The 27,593-nt window shown below is 39.1% G+C and overlaps 1 protein-coding gene across 2 annotated transcripts in view; it reads right to left on the bottom strand.

Moving 5' to 3' along the window:
• The window catches only part of AREL1 (apoptosis resistant E3 ubiquitin protein ligase 1), a 1,112,453-nt gene that overhangs the window by 261,008 nt on the left and 823,852 nt on the right, over positions 1 to 27,593 (bottom strand). For both annotated transcript variants that reach the window (XM_044074621.1, XM_044074622.1), the window contains one exon: positions 25,957 to 26,136. In XM_044074621.1, coding sequence (XP_043930556.1) covers positions 25,957 to 26,136 — 180 coding nt within the window. The remainder of the gene's footprint in view (positions 1 to 25,956; positions 26,137 to 27,593) is intronic.

The raw sequence follows: 27,593 nt of genomic DNA, 5'->3' as shown, positions 1-27,593 counted from the left end.
GGAAAATTTTGAAGAGCAGATTTTATGGCGCCAGGAATAGTTTAACCCTAAGTGGCGATGCATAAAGTGTATTTTTTTTAATAACAGTAGCAAATGAGCAAAGGGATTTAAACCAATTAACCAATAAGAGCTAAAAACTGAGCCTCGTTCCAGCAGTCTTCGATCAGACAAGTTCTAACGGCACACTCCTGCCACTAGGGTGCAGGGGAACCTTCTTCAAAAAAAGATGGCCTGGGTTAGTGCTCAAGTTATACAAACAAAGCTAGATTCAGCAGGTCTGAATCTAGTCTATTCTACAGCAAACAAGGCGTACCAATTTCAGAAAGAAACAGTTCAAATAAGCAGGCACAATAAGCCTCTAACCAGAAACTCCCAGCTCAGAAGGGCAGACTCTACCCTCTCCTCCCACAAGAGTGCAGAAAACACCTTCTTAATGTAAAATAACTGGCCCAAAGCCCAAGTGCTTAAACCAGAACTGATACACTTTTAGAATAACGGACACTAAGCCTTCAATCAGCAACTCCCAACTTAGAAGGATGTAAGCTACTTGTCCTGCCACAACAGTGCAGACCACAAACCTTCTTTATGTAAAACAACTGGTCTGAAGCCCAAGTGTGTAAACCAAAATCTTAGAATAACAGTTACAATTTAACCAGGCTACTAACAAGCAGTTATAAATGCAGCAGAATAAATGCAATTAAGTACTTTTAAGAACAGGCAGCAAAAACAAAATAAAGTAATAAAGTAGGAAGAAACACAGATAAAATAAACGCAGATGAATAAAGTGCAACAATAGAAAATGAGCAAAATGATTTAAACAAATTACCCAGTTAACCAATAAAAAGCTAAAAACTGAACCCTGGTCCAGCAATCTTTAATCAGACAAGTTCTAACTGCACACTTCTGCCACTAGGGTGCAGGGGAACCTTCTCCAAAAAGAGGGCTGGATCAGTGCTCACATTATACAAAGCTAGATTCAGCAGGCCTGAATCTAGTCTATGCTACAGCAAACAAGGCACACCAATTTCAGAAGAAACGGTTCAAATAAGCAGGCACAATAAGCCTTTAACCTCCTCCCACAAGAGTGCTGACCCCAAACCTTCTTAATGTAAAATAACTGGCCTGAAGCCCAAGTGCTTAAACCAAAATTAATATACTTTTAGAACAACAGACACTGGGCCTTCAATCAGCAATTCCCAACTTAGAAGGGTGTAAGCTACCTGTCCTGCCACAACAGTGCAGACAACAAACCTTCTTAATGTAAAACAACTGGTCTGAAGCCCAAGTGCTTAAACCAAAAGTCTTAGAATAACAGTTACAGTTTAATCAGGCTACTACCAAGCAGTAATAAATGCAGCGGAATAAGTACAACTGAATACTTTCAAGAAGAGGCAAAAGCAAAAAAAAATGTAATAAAGCAGGAAGAAACACAAATACAGTAAGAGCAGATGAATAAAGTGCAAATATTTTTTTTCTCTGTATTAGGTAGAATGAGCTAATGGCAATAGACTGGGAGGAGTGTCACAGATCAGATATACAGCAGGGGCGGGCAACTGCAAAGCCACCAAGTATAAGAAGAAGATACCAATGGTGAGGGACGGAGGGTGGGAAATGCACAAAAGTTGTTAGACCACTATTTAACAAAGCAGGAATAAGGGTGGGAGAAAAAACAGCAATTTCAGCACAGATTAGAAGTCAGCATATATATATATATATATATATATATATATATATATATATATATATATATATATCAAGTAAAAAAATTAGGCTAATGCAGAACTTTGAAAAGAAATGACAAAAAATAAACTTATCACTTTATATTTCCAATTGTTTCAGTAGCACTTTCAGCAGAACACACAGAGTTTCAAGCAATGAATGCAGAGGTTAACAACAGGGAATATTAATTATACTAGCAAGCCTTGAGACAATCAGATAAAACACAAATGCTGTTAGACCACTATTTAACACAGCAGGAATAAGGGTGGGAGAAAACCAGCAATTTCAGCATTTATTAGAAGCCAGCAAATATATATATCTACATCAATCAAGTAAAAAAAATAGGCTAATGCAGAACTTTGAAAAGAAATGCCAAAAATGTACTTATCAGTTTATATTTCGAATTGTTTCAGTAGCCCTTTCAGTCAGAAGACATGAAGTTTCAAGCAATGAATGCAGAGGTCAACAGGGAATATTAATTATACTAGCAAGCCTTGAGACAATCAGATAAAACACAAAAGTTGTTAGACCACTATTTAACACAGCAGGAATAAGGGACATAAGTCACATCACTGCCTATCTATTAAACTGCTTAAGGGGCTTGCACTTCCACACCAACTAACCATGAACCAGCTGCTACTAACACACAAAATACTCAACAATCCCTTAGTTTCTCCTGCCACCTCCAACCTTTTACAATACTATCTACCTCATTGGGAACTATGGTCTTCTGACAAACAACTCCTATCTGTTTATAAACCACTGAGGTTAAGTGGTCTCTGTCTCTACTCTTACTGTATAGCCAAGTCCTGGAACAACCTACCACTATCAATTAGACAAGCCCCTCACTACCACATCTTCAAGACCCTCCTCAAAGAAAATCTCTCCAAATCCTGGATTTGCTCCTGTTCTTCTCCTTCCTAGCTGTTGTCTCTAATACCCTTTAGCCACACTAACTTCCTGCTCTTCAACGTTGTACCCGTTCCTGTCATACTGTTAGTATAACTCTTCAACCATATAATGTAGCATTTTCTACTTATTTTTTATTCTATTACTTTTTCCTTTCCTTCCCCTAACAATCTCTACCCTTTGAATCAACTGCAATTAGGTGGCAATTTGTACTAATTAGAATTAATTATCTCACCAGAAAATCCTGTATCCAATTATATTATTTTTATAATTTTATGTCACTTATCCTCATATGTAATTCTCACTATTCTTTGTCTTTTGTGAAGTTGTTTTTCCCCTATCTTTCCATTTGTGGAGCTTTTCTCCCTAGGCCTCCACTGAAAACGGGTAATCTTTATCCAGTCGGACTTTCCTGATTACCAAATGTCAAGTAAATAAAGAAACAAACATTAAACCTACCTTCAGGTTTTAAGATTATGATCAAGACTGTAGTTAGGTTAGTGTCAGTATTTCAGGGTTAAGGCTAAGGTTCAGAGGTTTAGGATTAGGGTTAGTTTTAAGGTTAAGTATTTATGGTTAGGGTTGGAGTTTTAGGGTCAGGGTACAATCGTGTCAAGGTTAAGGTCAGAGATTTTTGGTTGGGGAACTTAGTTATGTAAGTTGTGTTTTGTTTTGGTTTTGCATTAATTCCTTTAACCAGGTGTAACTCATCTGTCCCATTTACATGCACCACTTAATGTTACTCTGGATCACTACAAGTAAAAACCACTAGCAGTTAACAGTACAGACTGTTCACAGCATAATGTAATTATATTTTATTTATTTATTTTTGAATGTAATTATATTTTATTTACTTTTGTCATTTTTATGTCAGTAAAGAAGGGACAGGGTACCCTATAGCAGTAAGTGGATATATACTACTGTGGCTGTTATTTCTTCATTTTTACCAATCACACATGACAGCTGACTGTTACAAGTGGCTTTCTGTTTGAGAAAGGATGCAGTTTACGGAAGAAAGCAAAGGACAATCATAATTCATGGAATACACTACTCAATGTGGTTTGTTTGGGATGGGACAAGTATATGTATGTGTGTCTAAGAACAACTGTGGTCATTGTTTCTTTCACTTTCCTTAAAATAAGACATCAGAAATGTATGCAGAAAGTGGATTTTTCTGTGGTGAGGGGAAGGTCTCATATTGCACATGAAGATATGTATTTCTTACATAATCATTGTCAAGTAAAAATTGTACAGCCTGTTGTGGGAGTCCGTGTTTAACAGCAGCAAGCTGAAATATGTTGCTGTGGCTGATATGCTTTTCACTTTCTTCTCGGTAAGACATTATATATATATAGAATGCAGTTTTTTTTGCAGGCAGGTGATGTATGACAGCAAGTGGCAGTTACAGGATCTTTTCTGAAAAGTTGTTGATATGTATCTATATATCTATATCTATATATATATATATATATATATATATATATATATATATATATTTTTTTTTTTTTTTATAAATATATGTGTGTGTGTGTGTATAAATGACCATTATTTTACTTTCAGAGTAAAGATAGTCTACCTACTTTCACAAGGACAGTAAGTGTGTATTCTTTATACTTACTGCTTTATACCTAAATATCTTATTAGCAGACGATACATTTTTTTATTGTGAATTGCCTTCAGCCTTCAAGAACTGACATACAGCATTTTGTATGCAGCTAGAAGATCCAGCATTTCAGAAGGCTTTTGTTTTCATAGTCTGGCACTACACTCATTGTCCACCTGGGGGCTATTTGGCCTTTACACAAAAGGCAGAAGGCATCTACTGTCAAAGATTGGAACTATGCTTGTTTTTTACCTGAAGGCAGCACTGGATGTTAGCATTTTGTGGACCCCAGCAAATTCTATGTTGGGGCCCCATAATACTTTCAGTCTAAGCACCACCCTGTCCCAGCCAGCCCTGCTAAGCAACCTTTTATAGTTCATGCTTCAATGTTTTAGTAGTAGTATGCAAAGAATGAATTGGAGCTACAATGTCCTTACATTTCAACAAGCCTGTGCACAACACCATGATGGCCCCTCTCACAGAAGAACATTCATAATAACAGGCATTTAGCTGCAATGATGTTGTATTACAACAACCATACAGTGCATACAGGGGTTGGATCGCAGGTGAAAGCCTTCATAGCAACCGACCACCAACCGTTTCACATAAATGCTCTGAAGTACATTGTACAGCTTTTTTAATTCATCCAGTGATGACCTGAACATAAATTATGACAAAGGAAAGAAAGAAAGAAATTCAGTTTTAATGTTTAACTTTACTTTTCCTTGTATACTTTCAGCACACCTTAACAGACAAGGAAAGCACAGGAATAACTGTAGGAAATAAGAAGCCATAGAGTTATAGATGCGCTGAGGTACATTTTAAGAGCATTTTCAGAACCTTTTGATCAAGTAGTGACCTGAACAAAATGCATGAATTAGAAAAGAAAATTGGTCTTATTTTGTTCTTTCATGAAAGACCTACTTTGTGCCCATGGATTAATGTTCAAAGCTGATGACATAGTGGCTAACAATACATCTTATCTGGGAATACCACCTGCATCCCTACTCCACCTAAAAAAAGAAAGTCACTGTCTATGTATTCATCTCACATTAAGAGTGGGGATGAAAGCAACCCCCAAAATGCAGCCACCTGTAAACATGCTTGATGTAAAACCATAAAGATCACATTAATGTATTCCAACATGCTGTTCCTAGACAGTATACTACCCCTGCACAAGCTATAGTTGCTTCTTTGCACATCTCTGTGGTCTATGAGAGAAGTAAAAGAAACGATGATCAAATCCCCAGCATAAATACAAGCTATAATGATCCCCAGTGCAAACCTCTGAGGTTTGATTGTGAGGAAAATTAAAGAAGTAATACACAACCACAAGGCCACCATCCACCTCCACAAGCTACGACAACCTTATGTAAACACCTCTGAGCAGGGCTGGCTTTAGAATAGGTGTGTTTGAGGCAGAGGCCTCCCCTACATCCATGTCAAAATCCATTTATACAGTTTGGGGCTTGTGGGCTACCACTCCTCTTAAGGGTCTAAATGTTATTTTTGAAAGATATTTACCTTTTAATTGGATTTTCTCTGCTACCCAGAGTTATGTATGTGCCCAACATTACTGCGTGTCTGCTGGTAAAAATCAGTGGTATGTTTTACACACACGCATGCAAATCAAGGACTCAGTGGAAACACATTTAAAGAAATCATTAAACATATTACTTGGCAAAACACTCACTACAACCAAAGACATACTTGAACTGAACGGATTTTTTTTTAAACAGATATACTGTGAATCTGCTTTTTATACGTAATTGTGACAAATTATCAATGCAATTGTAAATCTTCAGATTTTTTTAACATTTTTTTTCATCCAATGATGACCTGAACAAAAAGATGTACCAACAGAAACACACATACTGTAAAACGTACAAACACTGAAAGATGTACAAACACACATACTGTAAGACATACAAACACTGTAAGATGTACAAACACACATACTGTAAGATGTACAAACGTACATATTGTAAGATGTACAAACACAACAGCATACATGCTGCATGCTCCACTACAGCACATCTGGATCAAAACAGATCTCACACACAAACTCATACAGTGACAGGGAGGGCATGCAGACTCCACACAGAAAAAGCTACAGCCCAGAACTCAACCAGAGCAAAACACAGTGGAATGGTAATCCTACTCACTCTGGCAATGTGACAATAAGCAATTGCTTTCACACATATTCTCTGCTGCCAAACCACCAAATATAGCCACCTATCACGTGTAAGGTTTACGTTTTTCTGATGGTAAGTGAAATAAATTCTTGCCAGCTTGCTACTCTTAAATACACTTCAACTCCCCCATACACATAAACAAAGCTATAGAAATATTAGCTTTACACTAACTCCAGCAAACAGCAATAGATTATGTGAGACAGGTACTGCCACTCCAGATCAGTGACTGTTGTTTAGCAGTTATCAAACAGCAGCAGTGGTAAGTCACTTTTATTTACCTCACTAAGGAGTATGCATACCTGTCACTGTCCTTGATTTCACAGAATATCTATGGTTTTGCCTCAGTTTTTGCACTGCTCCTCATAAAATTTCTGAGATGCTGGTAAATCATTCTGGATTACAGTCAACAATGCCAGATATCAAAGTTTCATGCTTCTTATTCTTTAGAAAATATGTTGATGTCAAATGTATTATTCTAGTAACTTTTTAAGTAAACTAGAATAATATTAAAAATGTTTTTGACTTTTGAGCCTTTATTCCACTTTTTTTTTTTTTTTTTGGCATTACCAGGAATTTGTGGGTAAAAAAACTGAGAATTACAGTATCCGATGTCCTGCCAGTATTTACAAAACTCGCTGAAACAGAAAAACCCCCCTGAAGATCGGGAGTGTCTGCTCTTCCTAAAATCCCGGGTGAGCAGTGAGATTGCTTGCTCAAAGCTGCCAATCGCTTACCTCACTCCCATTCATTCACTGATTGCGGGACTGACCCCAACACGGTAATATTACAACCGTTTTTAGAATAAAGTGCATCATTGTTGAGTGGATGATCTTTGTTTTCTCGTCATTCCTTCAAATTCTGCAGGGTCCACACAGCCTCGAGCATCACTGGTGATTAAAGTTAGCCGTGATGTTAGTTTTAGTGGGGAGAATGTCCACCAGCAGGCTTTAACTACATCAAGGACACTGTGGGAGTGGCAAAACATTTAATGAAATTATGACGTGTACTGAGAAAACACCGTCAATACAACCTGAGGAGTATTTGGACTCATTTTTTAAAAACTGATCTATTATGAATCTGCTTTTTATATGCAATTGTGATACATTATTAATGCAGTTATACATCTGTAAAATTATCTCTTGCTTTTCCTAGGATTTTTTTAATAAGCTTACTCTGTATTATGTTATCCAACTTAGAAAATTACTGTATTTTTTTTTCTCTTTTGTGTAATTTGTCTTTTTTTATATTGATGTATACAAGCTTTTGGGCCTCTGCTGAAAAGGGGTTTGCTTTTGCTGACCCAGTCAGACAATTCAAGTAAATAAATGTAAATAAATACAGTTTTCCTCATCCTATGATTTACTGTTACCAACTTCATTTGTTAAGTGCTCATGACTGCTGCACTAGCTTATGTTGGTTTGACAAACACAACAAAATATCACAACAAGATAACTTGTGGCTGGGGCCCCCTGTGACCACAGGGTTCACTGCTGCATAAGGCCAGATATGCCTGGGGGCTGTCTGACTGGAGAAGAAGGAGCTGGGTAAAACTAATGTCCAGAATATGTGTGCCATTATGTCAGAAATAAACATCCTGCATATTTCACCAGAAATAATACTTTTTTTTTCATAGTAACATGGCATTGTAATTATGGCATGCTTTTAAATAGCTCAAGCTGTGGAGTCAAATTTAGAGGTGTGTTGCAGTGGAAGTTCTAAAGTTAGAATTGTAGGCTTATTTATCTTTTGTGGTAATCTACAAGTGTAGTACCTCGTAGGATGTGCAGTAGCAAAACCCGCCCAAATACACATCCAGCCCTGTGGAGGCAGCAGCAGTATGATTATTCAAGAGTGTGTGGACTGGAATGCAATTAATATTCAGCATCTGTGCCAATAGCAACCCAAATTACATTAATGTAATGTTGTATTAGGGACATAAAACTTCATTCAGTACCAAAAATAAATGTTTTATCAGGGACATTAAAACTAAAATACATCCAGTAAATCACCTTTCAGTCAGTCAATCGGCCAGAGTTCACACCATTTCTCGAAATGATACTGCAACATTTTAACGGCTTTAAGGAGTGGTGCTTGCAAGGAAGCGGGGGGGGGCGCAGGGGGGATTGCCCCCCTGAAAAAGGAGAAAAAGTAAGAATTTATCAGAGGATGGAGTTCGTTGAGTGCCTGAATATTAAGCAGTTTACACAAACTGACATGAGAATTAGCATGCCTGTCAGTCTTCCTCGATATCCCCGCCAATTTGGCATGCCAATCAATGACGGCACACCGAAAGCTGCGCAGAAATAAGTGCGAGGTACTACACTTCTAGATTACCTGTTTTGATAGCTGAATAGCTTGTTGCTATTACATGACAGTTTTGCAATGAAATCTCAAAGGCAGATAGACATATGGACTTTTTTATTAATATTTATTTATTGGTATTTGTTTACTGGGAAAGTCCAACTGGGCACAGGTATCCTTTTTCAGTGGAGGCCCAGGAACAAAAATGTTCCAAAATATCATATTTAATGCAATCAATATTTACAATAACAAATTTTATAATGCAGTTTTAGTGAATACATAGCATAATAGTCAGTATAATAAAATTTCTACTGATAATCACAAACATTAAATTGACAAGCCTTGTACCGAGACTTTACAGATAGAAGAGTGGTCTATAAGACAGGTAGGAGGTAATTTAAGAAATACAACAGAATGAGGTATTATAGGAGATAAGCAAGTCTGAGTGTTAACACAAAAGTACTGATGGAATAGTAATTTGGTTGTGCTAATTAGAAGTAGGTATAGTAGTTTAAGAAGTACAATAAAGTGAGGTATTAGAAGGGGATAAGCAGGTTAAGTGATTTAGTCCTTTAATGGGAGGTATAAGAAAGGTGATGAAAGGTGTTAAATAGCTATGTCCCAGATGATGAGCAGGGACAAAGCCAGGAGGCAGAGAAGAAGACTTTTAGTAATGGTTTGAAAAGATGAAGACGTGTGATAGAGCAGACCTAATTTATATAGGAATGCTATCCCAAATTCTAGCTACACTACTGGAACACAGACTGGCCAAATCAGCCTTTATGGTTTGTAGATGGTAAGCAGTTTTTATTATTTGACTGAAGGAGATGATTTGGAAGATAGTATTGGAGTAGGGGTTTAATTGCTTAGCAGGAGGATGGGGTATGAAAGATTTTATGGGTTAATGTGATCTGAGTACAAGATAGGTGTTGAAGAAGCTTGAGCCAGTTAAGTTTTAGTTCTGTTTTAGTGCTAAACAGTGGTGGGTCTGATAAAGTCTGTTGCAAGTGAATCTGGCAAATTAATTATAGCACTGTTCAAGTTTAGAATTAAGTGAAGCTTACAGGCTGGTCATGATAGGGGTTTCATATAAGAGAGAGTGTGAGAAGTAAGTCATAGCTACAGTTACCTTGGCAGAGTCTGTAAGGAATTTCTTTACTCTATGTAGGGTACCTAACTTTTCTTTTGAAGGGTTTTCTTGATGTTGTTGTGGATATATATAAACTGAATTTAAGATTGTCATTGACTGTTATGCCAAGTAGTTTTGTATGTGGTGTAACTTCAATCATATTATTTAAGGAAGACATTTTAAAGTTTTTTTTTATGGAAATGGGATTTTGCAATTTAGTAGCAGGTGATTATCCTGTAGCCACCTTTCAACAGAAAAAAAGGCTTCTTGAGTAATTCTCTGAAGATGTAGCTGGAAATGCATATTAGGGTAGAATCATCAGCTTACTGTATGAAGGAAACTTGTTGACAGGATTTATGTGAACTGGTAGTGAACATACAGTAAAGAGTAGAGAGACGAGAATACAGCCCTGTGGCACACTAGTATTGACAAGAAGAGAGAAAAGTGGAGAGCTGTTTCACAGACTGGTATTTATCAGTTAAATAGTTGTTACACTATAGTAGTGTGGGTTGTGATAGCCCGAGGGAAGACAGCTGCTTAAGGGAAGAAGTGAGTTTTTGTTCATGTGCTTTTACTGCCACAGTCTGGCATGTCCCATTATACTATTTTTTTCCATTGCGACTGCTGTGGTGAACTGCTGAGGAGAATGAATAGAAAATTGGTTGAAAGTACTTTTTCATTTAGTTATTATTACATCATATATAAAATTCTTCTACATATCACCAGAACACATATTTCCATCAGTTGTAACATTTATTTATTTATTTTTATTTTACATTTGTTGACCAGGATAGTCCAACTGGATATATGTCCATTTTCAGCAGAGGCCCGGCAAGAAAAGCTTGAACAATGAACAGAGGTTCATAGATAGGTACTAGGCTATCGGTCCTAGGGCCTATATAAGCCTAGCCAAACGGTAACCTGACTTTTGCCACCCAAGAAAATTATTTTCCTGTGCCCCTGTCAAGCAGAGTCACAGACGTGATCCCCAGGGTGAATTTCCCATCTCCCAGCCAATCATTACGATTTTTCTTGAAGAGTGCTAATGAGGAGCTTTGTTTGATATAGATGGGTAGTTTGTTCCAGAGTATGGGAACTCTCTGGGACAGGAATCTTTCCCTCCAGCATGTTCTGTTTATTGTGGTCAAGATTTACGCCCCTAGAGCATGTAGCTTGGAGGGATTGGGATTTCTTTAAGTGGAGCATGTCTAACAGCTCTGGGTTTGACATAGCTTTGTATGTTAGGCAGAGATCGCCTTTGTGTAGGCGATATGTGACGGAGTAAAGCTGGAGTTTTCTGAGACGGTCTGTGTAGGGTATCTGATTGAGGCTGGTAATCCTCTTTGGGAGGTATTTCTGTGGCCTTTCCAGTTGTTGTAGATGTCTTGTGAGGTACATACCAAAAGGGACATTGTACTCTATAATGGGTTTCATTTGTAATGAGTAGAGGGGAACAATGACCTCTTTTTTCCTGGATGAGAAACCTTTTGTGATGAGGTGTGCCACGTAGAAGGATTTTCTGACTACTGTGACAATGTGATTATCAAAGGAGAGACTACTGTCCACCTGTGTCCCAAGGTCTCATCACACTTTCGGTGTTAAGTAGACTACTGCCTATGTGGTAGTTCATGGGTACAGAGTTTTTACCAAAAGGGATGGCAATGTACTTTTTGGCATTGAGCTTGAGGTCATGACTTTGACACCAGGCATCTGTCTCAATGAGGCCCTTTTGTAGGATGTCCACAACGGTAGGAGTTTTGAGTATGGCTCCTAGTTTGCAGTCATCTGTAAACCGAACTTTGTTAGCCAAAGACCCTCTGTGTTTTGCTGTACTTCAAAGAAGTAGAAACCAAACAGGAGAGGACCTAGGACTGAACCCTGGTCTGAAGTTGGATTTAGAGTCTGCTTCTTTCACTGTGTGGGTTCTGTCAGTGAGCCAGTTGGCAACCCATCTTGTGACATAGGGATTTATACCTAGTTTAGTGAGTTTATCTATAATTCCAGAATGGTGGATGGTGTCCAAAGCCTTGGGGAGATCTAGATAGGCTGTGTGAACCACCTTACCCTCATCTACGGCTTTGGTGACCGCTTCAAAGAAGTCTATCAGGTTTAGGAGACATGATCTGCCTTTTACAAACCCGAACTGGTTAGGGTCCAGAGTTTGGAGATTACCAATGTCATTGTTGATAAGTTCCATGATGATACGTTCCATAGCCTTGCAGACCAGGCTCGTCAGGCTAATGGGGCGGTAGTTCCCGGGGTCCGTGGTGGTTCTCCTTTGTGGAGTTGGATAACCGTTGCTCTGCACCATTCAGTGGGCACAAAGCCTGAGGTGAGGCTATGATTGAACATGGTACTTAGGTGGGGTGCCATTTCGTTCTGTACTTCATGTAGAACGCAGCCTAGGATGTTGTCAGGTCTCATGGATGCTGTGTTCTTGGCTTTGGAGAGTGTGTTTTTTACCTGTGCAGCTGTGATTACAGGAACTTTGCATTCTTCCGGTATAGTGATGGGCCCTTTAGGGGATGAGAGAGGAAACTTCTCCCCCCCCTCCCCACCAAAAGGGCTAATATCTATCCCAGCAGAGTGCTGCCCCCATGACATCTCAGATGCTCAGGTAAGAGCTGCCCTCTCCAAAGCAAGAAACACAGCATCAATGGGACCAGACGGTGTCCCGGGCTGCGTCCTACATGAACTCCAAGAAGAGCTAAACCCAAACCTAAAACTACTGTTCAATCTCAGCCTTACTACAGGATATGTGCCCAAAGATACAGCAACAGTGGTCCCTCTCCACAAAGGTGGTGCCTCAACGGATCCTGGAAACTATCGCCCCATAAGTCTCACTAGCTTGGTCTGCAAAGCTATGGAAAGGATCATCATGGACCTTATAAATAAAGATATTGGGGACCTAAAGACACTGGATCCTACCCAGTTCGGCTTTGTTAAGGGCAGATCCTGCCTCTTAAACCTGGTTGATTTCTTTGAAACAGTCACCAAGGCCATTGACAAGGGGAAGGTGGTCCACACAGTCTACCTGGACCTCGCAAAAGCCTTCGATACAATACCCCACTCGGGCATTATAGATAAGCTCACCAGCTTAAATATAAGCCCCTATGTCACTAGATGGGTTGCAAACTGGCTCAAGGACAGAACCCACATGGTTAGAATAGCTGGAGCCATGTCAGACTCCAAACCAGTTACAAGTGGCGTCCCACAAGGCTCAGTCTTGGGACCACTCTTGTTCGGTATATATTTCTCGGAGGTACAGGCCAACATGGAAGGACTGTGACTGACCAAGTTCGCAGATGACTGCAAACTGGGCGCCATAATAGACTCTCCAGCCGACACAAGCATCCTCCAAAAGGGCCTCATAGAAACAGACAACTGGTGCCAGAGCCATGGCCCTCAAGCTAAACGCCAAAAAGTGTATACTCATCCCGTTTGGCAAAAACAAAGTGCCCACAAATTACCACATAGGTGGTAATCCATTAAGTACAGAAGAAGTAATTAGGGACCTGGGGACCCAAGTTGATAGCAATCTCTCATTTGACAACCACGTGGCCAAAGTGGTTAGAAAAACATTTTATATAGCCCACCTAATCATGAAGGGATTCACATCTAGATCAGGGGAGGTCATCGTGCCTCTTTACTCATCCCTCATCAGGCCCATAATTGAGTACAATGCCCTTTTAGGATGTACCTTACCAGACACCTGCAGCAACTGGAAAGACCCCAAAAGTACCTCACCAAGAGGATCAAGGGGCTCAAACAGATGCCGTATGCTGCCCGGTTAAAGAAACTCTAGCTCTACTCAGTGGCATACTGCCTGCTCAGAGGCGATCTGTGCCTGACGTATAAAGCCATGTCCAACCCGGAATTAATGGACATGCTGCACCTCAGAAAATCCAAATCCCATCGAGCTACGCGCTCAAGGGACTTAAACCTCAGCACTGAAATAAATAGGACATGCTGGAGGGACAGATTCATAACCCAGAGGCTCCCTTCACTCTGGAATAAAATCCCAGTCCAGGTTAGGCAGAGTCCCTCATTGACCTCTTCAAGAGGAATCTTGATGAGTGGATGGGAGATCGTAGGTTTACCCCGGGTATCACTTCTGTGTCACTGTTAGACAGAGGCACAGTATACTAACCTCGAAAAAGGGCATAGCAAAATTCATTTAAAATGGGTGGCGAAAGCCATACACACTCTGGCTAGGCTTATAAATGCCCTAGGGCAGACAGCCTAGTATGAACCTATGAACCTAAGTCTAACATGTTGATAGACACTGTTCTTGGGCTAACAGTGACATACAAACTTAGTACAGTAAAATGTGTCATTTGACCTAGAGATAAAGGAAAGAGTTAGTCAAGGTAAGTACAGGGGCATAGCCAGCGTGTACTGAGGTATTGTTTAAGTTTGTTTTTGAAAAGGGTTATTGAGGAAACCAAAGTAAGATCAGTAAGCAGCGAGTTCCAGGTTTTGCCAACGGAATTAGAGAACAAAGAGTCACCGGCTGTGTTGTAGGCTTTAACTATTTGTCCTAGTGGTCTGTTGGATGAGCACAGGGTCTTAAGGTTATTGTATGGGGTGATAAGGTTATTGAGTATGGGAGTATTATCAGGTTGATAAAGAATCTTATGTGCAATTATAATTTGTTTGTATAGGAGCTGGTTAGGCAATTCTAACCATCCTAATTGAGCCAAGTTATTACAGTGGTGGGTTCTGTATGCAGCTCCAGTGGCAAATCTAGCAATGTTATTATAGGAGTTTGCTATTTTTACTCAAGTTTGTAAATATGAGGGAGGCATAAAGGAGGGTAGAGAGTAAGTGGGTACGGGCAATAATAGTCCTATAGCTAATGGGGTAAGGAAGGGCTTAATCCTACATAGGGAGCCAAGTTTTTTATTGACTATTTTTATAGTATTGTTAATATGCACATCAAACTTAAGGTTGAAATCAAACATGTGGCTATAATTCAAGGCTTTCAAAAGGTTAAAGTTGTAGATTCAAATTCAGATGAGTGCTGCTCTGGAATTTCAAAGAATCATAGTATTAAGTGTGTTTTGTAGCTGAATAAACTATTTTATTATATGAAAGTTTTTCAATGAAATATCAAATGGAAGTAGAGATGTACCCTTGCAGAAATGGCTCCAGTGACTTTAGTTCATGTCTTTTTACTGCCTCAGTCTGGCATTTTACATTACAGTATTACCTTTGAGCAATGTGGTGAACCTCTGCTCAGTACACTGCATGCAATAAATGGCCCTTTCCTTATTTGACAATACATGAGAAGTAAAAATTCTCTATATTTCACTAGTAAAAAAATATTTTTTTTTCACTTTTAAAAACATGGCACTGTAACCAGGGTGTTTTAAGTGGCTAAAGCTGTGGGGTCAGCTTCAGAAGTGTTCTGCAACAGAGGTTGTGAGGTTAGAATTGCAGTCTTGGTTAAGTTTTGCAGCAAAATACTCTGTTATTACCTGAAAGGTTCTAATGAAGTCACACAGGGAGACAGAGATAGACTTTCAAAAACAGGAAATAATGGCCTAGAGATTTAGGGACACAGGTGGACAGTAGTCTCACCTTCGATAAGCACATCGCCACACCAATCAGGAAATCCTTCTATGTGGCACACCTCATCACTAAGGGCTTTTCATCTAGAGAGAAGGAGGTCATTGTCCCACTGTACTCATCCCTCATTAGACCCATTATAGCATATAACGCCCAGTTTGGTATGTACCTCTCAAGACATCTGCAACAACTGGAAAGGCCGCAGAAATACCTCACTAAAATAATCAATATGCTGACCGTTTAAAAAAACTCCACCTATACTCTGTCACATATCGTCTACTCAGAGGCGATCTCTGCTTAACATACAAGGCCATGGCAAACCCAGAGCTTTTGGACATACTACACAAAGAAATCCCAATCCCTCAGAGAGACACACTCCAGGGATCTAAACCTTGTCATCACAATGAACAAAACATGCTGGAGGGATAGGTTCCTGACCCAGACTCTGGAATAGACTGCCCATACATGTCAGGCAGAGCTCCTCTTTGGTCCTCTTCAAAAGGAAACTTGATGATTGGATGGGAGATAGGAAATTAACCCCGGGGATCACGTCAGTCGTCCTGCTAGACAGGGGTCCAGGGAAGAAAATACTGTGGGAAGAAACAGCCAGGAAATTGTTATGGCTAGGCTTGTATAGGCCCTAGGGCGGATAGCCTAGTACCAACCTAAGAAGCTATGAACCTATATGTCTTTATTGCCATTGTCTCTTTGCAGTAGAAATCACAGGAAGTCCTAGACTACCGAGTCTTGTGATATCTTGCCAGTTTAAACCGTAGACTGTATCTTTCCTCTCAAGGCTTTCATTTTATGTTCGGTTTTAAACCATAGACTGTATCTTTCCTCTCAAGGCTTTCATTTTATGTTCGGTTTTAAACCGTAGACTGTATCTTTCCTCTCAAGGCTTTCATTTTATGTTCGGTTTTAAACCGTAGACTGTATCTTTCCTCTCAAGGCTTTCATTTTATGTTCGGTTTTAAACCATAGACTGTATCTTTCCTCTCAAGGCTTTCATTTTATGTTCGGTTTTAAACCATAGACTGTATCTTTCCTCTCAAGGCTTTCATTTTATGTTCGGTTTTAAACCATAGACTGTATCTTTCCTCTCAAGGCTTTCATTTTATGTTCGGTTTTAAACCGTAGACTGTATCTTTCCTCTCAAGGCTTTCATTTTATGTTCGGTTTTCATTTTGGCTGCTGTGATGAACTTTTGCTGAGTACGTTGAGTACAGTAATAGCTTACAATAACAACTAAATAAAGAAGGGAAAATATCATATTTCACCACAAAAATGGCATGCTGCTCCTGAAGCTCTGACTTTATACTTGCAGTCTTAAGTTTGTTTAATAGCTAACCACCATGTTATTACCATAAAGTTTTATAATCAAATTAAAGAACTACAGAACGAACTGGCACCCCACCTAAGTACCATTTTCAATTATTGCCTCACCTCAGGCTTTGTGCCCACTGAATGGCGCACAGCAACGGTTATCCCACTCCACAAAGGGGGAGCTACCACAGACCCCGGGAACTACCGCCCCATTAGCCTGACAAGCCTGGTCTGCAAGGCTATGGAATGTATCCTCATGGAACTTATAAACAATGACATTGATAATCTCCAAACTCTGAACCCTACCCAGTTCGGGTTTGTAAAAGGCAGATCATGTCTCCTAAACCAGATAGACTTCTTTGAAGCGGTCACCAAAGCCGTAGATGAGGGTAAGGTGGTTCACACAGCCTATCTAGATCTCGCCAAGGCTTTCAACACCATCCCCCACTCTGGAATTATAAACAAACTCACTAAACTAGGTATAAATCCCTATGTCACAAGATGGGTTGCCAACTGGTTCACTGACAGAACCCAGACTGTGAAAGTAGCAGACTCTAAATCCAACTTCAGACCAGTGACAAGTGGAGTACCACAGGGTTCAGTCCTAGGTCCTCTCCTGTTCGGTTATCTACTTCTCTGAAATACAGGCTAACAGAGAAGGTATTTGGCTAACAAAGTTCGCAGATGACTGCAAACTAGGAGCCATAATCAAAATTCCTAACGATGTGGATATCCTACAAAAGGGCCTCACTGAGACAGATGCCTGGTGTCAAAGCCATGGACTCAAGCTCAATGCCAAAAAGTGCATGGTCATCCCTTTTGGTAAAAACTCTGTACCCATGAACTACCACACAGGCGGTAGTCTACTTAACACCGAAAGTGTGATAAGAGACCTTGGGACACAGGTGGACAGTAGTCTCTCCTTTGATAATCACATTGCCACAGTAGTCAGGAAATCCTTCTATGTGGCACACCTCATCACAAAAGGTATCTCATCCAGGAAAAAAAAGAGGTCGTTTTTCCCCTCTACTCATCACTCATTAAACCCATTACAGAGTACAACGCCCCTTTTGGTTATGTACCTCACAAGACATATACAACAACTGGAAAGGCCACAGAAATACCTCACAAAGAGGATTACCAGGCTCAAACAGATGCCCTACACAGACCATCTAAAAAAACTCCAGCTTTACTCTGTCGCATATTGCCTACACAAAGGCGATCTCTGCCTAACATACAAAGCTATGTCAAACCCAGAGCTGTTGGACATGCTCTACTTAATGAAATTCCAATCCCTCCGAGCTACATGCTCTAGGGACCTAAACCTTGTCACCAAAATAAACATAACATGCTGGAGGGATGGATTCCTGTCCCAGAGACTTCCCATACTCTAGAACAAACTACCTATCTATATCAAACAAAGCTCCTCATTAGCACTCAAGAAAAATCTTGATGATTGGATGGGAGATGAGAAATTCACTCTGGGGATCACTTCTGTGGCTCTGCATGACAAGGGCACAGGAAAATAATTTTCTTGGGTGGCAAAAGCCAGGGTACCGTTTGGCTAGGCTTATATAGGCCCTAGGGCTAACAGCCTAGTACCTACCTATGAACCTATGTTCATGAAGCTTTAATTATGTACATACTGCTAAAGTCTGACGTTGCATTATAATTTTGTTCTCAGTTTGGGTGCTGTAACAAACTTCTGCTGTTTACACTGAGTTGTTCTAAGTTTTTTGTCACTTGACTTTGTGAACCCCCCCCCCCCCCCCCATTGCACTGGTGTGTTGTATACAGCATCACCTGAAGATATATTATGAATATGTCTTTACAACTGGAACCATTAGCTAACAGCAATTTGTACCTGATGGTCATTATTCTGATAAATTTGTTATAATACTTATGGCCCATTATTGCAAAGTACCACAGTAGTCTTACATAGTCATATGAATGTTATGGTTTTGCCATTTATTTCATAAAAAATATATTTTACATTTTGTATAGCTAAAACACACAGTATGCATCTGAATCATATTACTGGTCTGTTCCTATGAAATGGGAACATACAAATACTCTTTTCTAGGAAAACAAGAAATACCTTGTGCCATTTCTATTTTACATACTCTGAAGTATCCCATATTTGAGATTCTTTGGTCTACTTTCTCTAAAATCAATCAGAATTTTCAAAACAAAGTCAAAGTAGGGTTAGCAAGGGATCTTGTCCAAAAATCTCATACGACTATCTTGATGCAGTAGAGGCAATATCAATTGACATTAGGGCACAATTCAGACCAGAATGCCCCTTGCAAATTGACACAGCATTACTTCTACAAAACAGTCAGTTGAAAACAAATATGTAATATTCAGTTCTCTTCAAAGTAAAATGAAAACTATCAAAAGCATAAATATAATGTTGGTGTGGCAGACCTAAAAGGAGTATGTGTTTCTGTATAGTATTTTTTCATATTTTTATACAATAATAATAACACAAGTATTTTTTTCACCTGTGAATATGTCGAGGCATAAAAAATTACATCGGAATTGTTTTTTTCTTTAAAATCCAAGATACTGCCTTTCCTTTATCTTTGAGGGTAGGAGCCCAGTCCTGTTGTGCATTACACATAATTATTATAGGAATATTTCCTGAAAATTTAAGGAACAAAATGCTGAACTGCTCTGAGACGTACGTTTTTAAATACAAAGAGCAAAAATAAGTTAAAACAGACAGTGTTCTTTGGACAGACTGTCTAAAAATGCTGAACAGTTAAGGATCACTTATTGTATTTTGAATTTTTAAAGTCCTTTCTACTCAATATAGGTTTGTGCCAGATGTTAATCAAGTGATATAAACAGTAATGTACAGAACCAAAAGATATGATTTTGGAGTGGGGATAGTATTAGCTGCTGCTATTTGTCTTAAACCTTTTGATTGTAACATAGCAGTTAGCACGGTTGCCCCACAGTGCTTTGCTGTCAAGATCAGTTCTAATCTTGGGAGCTTTCTGTGGAAGTGCAAGTGTTCTCTGTGCAGGTTTTTGCCAAGTACTCCAGCTTGCTTCTACAAAACTTGAAAACATGCCACAGGTTATCTGATGGTCCTGCACATTGTCCATGTGAGAGCATGTTGTAATAGAATTACTAATTACATAATCTTGTGAATAATGCCATGGGTTGCCCATATTACATATAACAGATGCCAGAAGGTTTACCTAAATCCAAATTCTGCAAATTGCCAGATGGCTACTTATCACTGACTGAACAGAGTCCCAAACCAGTATACTACAGAGTAAATAACTATTCCAATGATAAGAACAAGTTACGCGCATGACTCATTCAACAGGTGGCTGTGTTTTTTGATCAGTTTTATGTCCTTCCAAGAACTGTCGGGGTCAACTGTCATTATTACTTTTTATAAATGGCATCAAGTGAAAATGTGATAATGGCATTGTTTCTGTAGAAGCAATGCTTGATTATCCAAAGTTTGTCTTGTTTCTTTAACTGACATTTACTTTCGAGTTTGCATTATATTTCTATAGTTAAAATGCTAGTAGGACTGAAAAATTTTAATCCAGATTTAGGTGGCAAAAGTCCATGGTTTTATATGTGAGCATGGGCGCATGCATGCGCATGTGCGTGTGTGTTCTTCTAGTCAAAATTAGAACAAGTGTTCATTGCCCCCAGCAAGCAAGGATATGCCAGGCAAAGCAGAAACATGGCTGCTGTCTGTTTCTGACTATAATCCTGACAGCCCACCGTACACTTTACGTTCTGAATGTGGAAATAACTGACGTATACAGTGTTGCTATTTCCAGATTTACAGTATAAACTGTACAGTGAGCTAACAGGACTATGGCCACAAACGGAATGGAAGTAGAGAGTCCCTGCTTTTCAGCAATTATTACTGCTGTTCATCACTATTTCACTATTTAATTTGAATACTGAATGCCCAAATACCACAGAGGAACCCCAAGGTACTTTATCAGCAATTACTACTGCTGTTCATCACTATTTAATTTGAATACTGAATGCCCAAATACCACAGAGGAACCCCAGGGTACTTTGCCAGTGTTGCCTGCAAACCCGTCCCTCCCCCTTGACTGTATTCATCCAAGTTCATGACACACAAGTTGTTAGTTAACAGTATTCTCGGTGATTATGTATTCAGGTGACAACATGTGTCTCATTCAGACTCAGAATGAGGTAAAAAAGGTAGTAGTCTCACACTGGAATTTTATATGAAATTTATGTGGAATTATTCTTAATGCAACTCCAACTGACACTATAAACAGTTCATATCACGTGTACTTCTTTTGTCATAGTAAATAGTTAAAAGACTTAAAAAATGTCTTTTTGGGTCACTGAGTGCCCATCTGTACCTCCACTAGCCTTCAAGCTTCTGGCACCCCTGCTAACTTACAGTCTTGGGGTGATTCACTGGCCCCAAAAAGTAACGGATCAACTGGATAATAAAAAAAGAAACATGTTTCATGCTTATTAAATGATATATAAAAATCAGTGTATACCAAGATTATATATTCCTCACACTAAAGGAGGTAAAAGGAAATTAGAATAGAATAAGACACCTTGTAAAGTGTATAATGTTTCTTATTATCCCACGGTAGACAGCTATTTGTGTTACATCTATGCTACTATACTACTCGCTGATCATTATACGCTTTATAAGGAATCTTATTATGTTCTAATCTGCTTTTACTGGAGTATAACTACATTTATTTGTTGATTTAGTGACTGTGTTGCAATTGTAAGCTGTAATTTGGTGCAGACTGCATGAAACACCTACCCACTACAAACTGTTGGTGTTAAAATTGCATCACGTGACACGGAATCAGGAAGTAACTGGACAGCTGCTCAGCTTACAGTAAATATAAATACAAATTTACTTATACTTAATAAGCATAGCACCACTGAAGAAACTAAAGTAAAAACTGTTTACTTTAAAATCAGAAAGCCCACTTTACATAATGAGAGCCCACTTTACAGGATGAGAGCCCACTTTACAGGATGAGAGCACATGATCTTTAAGAAGAGTCTGTCTAAAGCATCTGGCATTTTTTGAGAGGATAATGCAAGTTGTGGACAGTGGTCATTCTGTCCATACAGCACATCTTCACTTCACCAAAGCATTTGATATTATACTGCATGCCAACATTATCAAAAATCTAAATACGCTCCAAATCAATATCTATATAGATACATGGATAGCTAATTGGCTGAAGAACAGAGCTTATACTGTGAGGGTGGCACGTATGTCTGCAAACAACATGAAAGTAAATAATGGGGTACCACAGGGCTATTTCCCACATACTTCTCTGATTTCCAAATCAAAACTCAGAATCACACCAAGTCTGCCAACGAGTGTAAAGCAGATGTTGTACTTCATGTTGTAAATGAACTTACACGTGTGAATAGCTGATGCAATGAAACAAACTAAAACTAAAAAAACAAAAATGCAATATTGTTGCATTTGGGAAATAAACCATCCACCCAGCTTCTCATACAGAAAACACCTCACTACAAACTAAGATGCTGTAATAGACCTTGGAACATGGGCCGCTAACTCCCTCTCCTTTAACCATCAAGTTGCAATAGTTGCAAAGATTGCAAAGGACATTTCCTCTAGGTCCAAAGATGTCTTGACCCCTATCTACTCTGCATTGATCAGGTCCATCATAGAATACAATGCCATCCTTTGGGGTTTATCTTACTAAACATACCAAGCAACTGAAGAGAATCCAAAAGTTCCTGACAAAAAAAGATCGTAGGACTAAAGGACCTGAGCTATCAAGTGAGGCTGGAGGCCTTGTCCTTGCATTCAGTATCCTATAGACTCTTTACAGGTGATATGTGCCTTGCTTTCTGGCCCATTTGGAATCCGGCAGTCTAAGCCGCTTTATTTCTTCACAAATCAAACCAGATCCATAGATATGAACCTGCTGCAGCAAATAAATAAATCAGAGTGGAGAGAGACTTGTCATATGACTACCCTTTGCCTAGAACCAACTTCCTCTCCAGTTCGAACAATGTGACACAATATCTTCGTTTTACAAGGAATTAAATAATTGGATGGGTGTTCATAAATTCACACCAGGTATGACTAAACTATCTCTTCTTGAAAAAAGGAGAAAAGGTTTCGGGTTAGTACCAGCAAGGCATAAATAGGCACATGGCCCAGTTACCAAGTACATTCTAGGATTCTTTCAGTCCCAGCTTCTGTCTTTCTGGTATACTTTTCATCAGTGAAGAGTAAGGCATAGACGTTTCCTCCAGCTTCAGCCCTAAACTGTTTATTTTCTATCTGATGCATTTTGTTTCTATAACTGAAGAGTTTTCAAAGATTTAAGTCTCATTATCTTAGTACTTTAGTTTCATTTTTAAGTGTTCATATTAAGTATTATATGAATCCTGAGACAGACAGAAATAGACACTGACTGACAGCATAGCAGCTCTTTGCTTGCACAGGCACACTTTTACTGATTCCAAAAAGTCATTACTCAATATTTCTCATGTACAGTTCAGTAACTGTTTACTCACAGTATCAAAAAATCGTAACATTTGTAATATTTATCAGTCACGACAGACTACTTAAGGTGAAAACGTATTGAGGATGTTATGCAAGGTACCATGGTGCAATGGTTTGCAATGTTACCTTAATTCTCTGATGCACTTTCTAGCAGAGGTGTCTTCTCTGTAGGATTTGCATGTCCTTCCAATGAAAGCGAGGGTTTTTCCCATGTGCCAAAGATATATTGAAATGTGAAGTGCACATATTTTGCAATGGATTGGCAACCTGTCTAGGATTGAGTTCATGCATTATGCCCTTTGCTTGCCGTATAGCCCTCAGCTGTCCCTTGACCCTCTTCAGAAAAACGAATGATGGACAGGACAACACTGCTTTTATATGACACGTGCCAAAACAGGACAGCAGCCTGACATAAACATTGTTCTCACACATGGAGATTTTCATTGCCTGACAGTTAGGCCAGATAATAAATGACTTTGACAAGAAGACAAGTTTGTTATAATACTGTGCAAAAGCCCACACCAGAGAAAGATCTTTTGGATTACAGGACAGATGCAAAATATCTGGTCTACTAATACTGTTCCTGCCCTCCATTTAGAGAATTCAGCAAATTCTAATGTATGCAGTTTGTTAGTCAGGTGGTAGACTTCTTTTTGGACCAACTGCATGACCCAGGTACAATGTCCTATGACAAATGTATAGAGGTTTTACTGTGACAGTCAAATAAAATGGCAAAACTGTTAGAAATCTTACAATAAAGAGAGCAAAAAAAATTACACTGACAAGCACTCTATTTAAATTAATCTATTTTACCATGATGATCAGATGCTCTAATACAACTGTTACAAATCTTGTACATGTAACTGTAGGTCTTATAAATAAAGGCATGAAATGACTGCAGATCACATAGAGTGGATCCCACATGTTGAGAGTCAGAATGTCAAATAATGGCATTACTGACTGTCCAATCTTGTCCCCCTTCTGAACTCATGTTAGCAGCTGTTCCTGGGTCCGGAGTGGTAGGGAGTTTCGGCGTTCAGTATTATGTTCATGTATTTCAGTATTTGGCATGTTGACCTTCATGGAAAGGTTGTGGAGATACATGCACTCGACCTTTTGAGCTGTGAGATTTTAATAGTAAACACATTTGGGAACCTAACCCATCTCCCCAAATGTCCCACAGCACTATCTGCTTAAGTGACTTGCTTACAGCCACAAAGTAGACAAATGGAGGCTGATGGAACTGAACACTGTACTACAGCAAACAGTTCATAACTTTAACCCTCACTTAACTGACAGACAGATTTTTTCTAAGACTTTATTAATGCATTCAGGCAAGTAAAGACAGATTACACACACACCTCAAATGTACAGTCTATATGAAAACAGGAAAAGGCCAGAGATTCAGATACACAATGGGAGTAAAATAAGATTGATTTCATTTACCTGCAGCCCTCATATGCATGACCACAAAGTCCGCAGCACAGTGACAGTGACCGGCTCCTTCTCTGGAATGCAGGATATCTGAGCTTTCTGTCCTCAAACATTAATATTAGGATTTAAAGCACCATGAATTCTGTACTGTGAATGATGCTATATTTGTTTGCAAATATACCTCTGACACAGATGTATACATGTATTCATGCAGTCCTTCTGTGATACAAACATTTTTTTTCTAAAACTAGCTCTTCTGGTTTCGTTCAATGCTTTTTTACCTAGAGTAAAATCTCCCTTGCTTTAAAGCAATGTATTTGATGCTTACTTGAGACCTAAGCCAATGGTTTATATGGTCGAGGAAAGGAAACATCTGAAATGCTTAGTAATTTTTACCTGCTAAGAAAGGAGAACCTAAATTTACTGATTTTATTAGGAGTTAAAGTCATTGTAGTTTACAATTCTCTGTGAAGTCTGGACCAACAAACAACAGCCATTGCTTTTTCACTCTGTCTTCTAACGTTGTCCATTATTCCATGGCAGTTGTGAGATACAGTTCATTCTCTGTAGGCAACTGTAGGTGATAGCACACATGAAAATAATAAAAACAAGAGACTGTCCAGAGAAATTCACCTCCAGACTACACCAATGTTATCAGGTGATCAAGCCAGGCTAAGTCTCTTCTTTGTCTACCCAGGTAACTATAAAACAGAAAGGCAAATAACACCGACCCTGCTAAGTTAAGGTTGCTCCTTAGTGAGACAGAGGTTGGAGTTTAAGCTGCAGACTAAATAAAACACGACTTTGGTTCACTATCCTAAAGTGTTAAATGCATTTCTCCAATAGGATGTTCTAATATAATTACCAGACAGGAAGTAGGAATGACACAAGTTTGTCAGAATTTATTTAATACAAATGCTAGCTGCTCCTAGAAGGTTTCTACAAATGAAGTACAATACAATACATTTCCATTTAAAACTGATACTTTGTTGCATTGTTTTTATATTAACATCAGCCTTAAAACAATGTCCCATCTTGTGAAATGCTCACTTGCACTCTAACAGTTTACACTGTTTTTCATCTAAGCAGATGTGTCCAGTTATGCACAAAGAACTACATAAATACATTGGTAGCTAAAGGAACAGTATTAACTAGAAATCAGATTCTTATTTAAGTACAGACAGGAAACAGACCCCTGCTTTTAGTACAATGTAAATTGTACAGTTACCTTATAATGCATTCGGAGACCAATGATCTGTGCCAGGAAAGATCGTGTAAATCTAGCCCTCACAAGTTGTTTATATGCACCGCCTAGGGATGATTCGTACAAACACTTTCCAACCACTCTTCCAGCAAACTCGTATACTTTCAGTCGGAGATGGGGAGGCCGATCTGGGTTTGGATGCACCTGAAAACGACAGATTAAACAGAGAAAAACATGTGAAATAGTTCTTGTGGATTTTTCACTGAGAAATATAGTAGATGACAACTGTTTTACTTAAAATAGTAATGCATTTCTGTATTACTTATGGTGTTACTCCTATACACTTTAAATGGCCAAACCCTACTGCCAGGACATGGTAACCCACAACCAGTGTTCCTAATGGGTATTCTGACTCGGCATTCCTCAGCAGTGCAGCCATTAAGGCCACATTTTATAATGTAACATGGTAAACATCCCTTAATGAGCTACCTACAGATGGATGAAGTATTCTTTAGCAAAGCAAGAGGATATGGTATGCAGCAGTGGACTTTGTGCAACACCACTGTGCTGACCACAGTAGCTACGCTGCTGGCTTCAGTAAAGAAGCAACACAGTCTGAAGGAAAAAGCACACAAAACCTACTCAACAGACCATTCAATGCAGAGGAACTACTCAACACATCTTTCCTCCAATGGACATGCTCTATTTCATACCTCTCACCATCTTTGTACAAGAATTCTGGGCAAAACCAAAGATAATGGAAGGACAAAGGCCCAAGACCACGGGGAGATTTTAAATATAGTCCTCTACAAACTTAGAAAGTTGCTAGAATAATAGGATTTGTGTTAGTATGCATTTTGTGAAGTACATAATGTTTCCAACTCAGCTGTCTGTCACTATTTAGTGACTGCAGTCCTTAAAGATTTCCCAGAAAGCCACAAATTTTACACAAATGACCAAAATTATAAGGCACAAATATTGATACTCTACAAAATTCTGGACCATTGAGAGGTATACTCCATTTCTGTTAAAAGCATTTTTTTTACCAGACCATAAGTAGTGCACGACAATTGCAGTTTACTATAATTCTTTTTTATGAGTTTGTATTTCTTATTTCAGCATGATCCATTTGTGACCTTAGCTGTCAACATTAAGTGACAACCTGGTGGATGTGTATACATATATTTCTGCTTACAGGACTCCAGCTTGAAGGATACAAGAATAACGCAGTTACTGTAACACAGACAACCTCAGCCATACCAGGGGCTCTGGTGGAGGTGAAGTGAGTTAACAGAGAGATGAAGAGAGTGGATGACAACAGCGCGCCCATCCTTGAAGGAGGCAGAAGGTCCTGTCTGCAGCAACATCAGTACCTTCTGGTTGAAAAGGTGTCGGAGACAAAAGAGACAACTTGTACCTCACCTTGCCAAAACACTTTAGTGAGATAGCCCTCACAGTACGTACTGTGTGCCTCAGTGAAAGCACAGCAGGTACGTGCTTTGCCAACTCAACATGTCAGCCATCAAGGGAGGAGTTAGGCTAGATTCAGGAAAAAAATGAACAGACAATGGGTAATGACCCAATGGTACTAGACTCTATTCACCCAAACCATAATTAATATGGGAGTATAAATAAGATATTCTCATCCAGGAAGAAGATTC

Source organism: Protopterus annectens, chromosome 6.part0 (assembly GCF_019279795.1).
Source record: "Protopterus annectens isolate FY-2018-M chromosome 6.part0, PAN1.0, whole genome shotgun sequence".
In the NCBI taxonomy this organism is placed as follows: domain Eukaryota; kingdom Metazoa; phylum Chordata; order Ceratodontiformes; family Protopteridae; genus Protopterus; species Protopterus annectens.
This window is presented reverse-complemented; position numbering and strand designations above follow the sequence as displayed.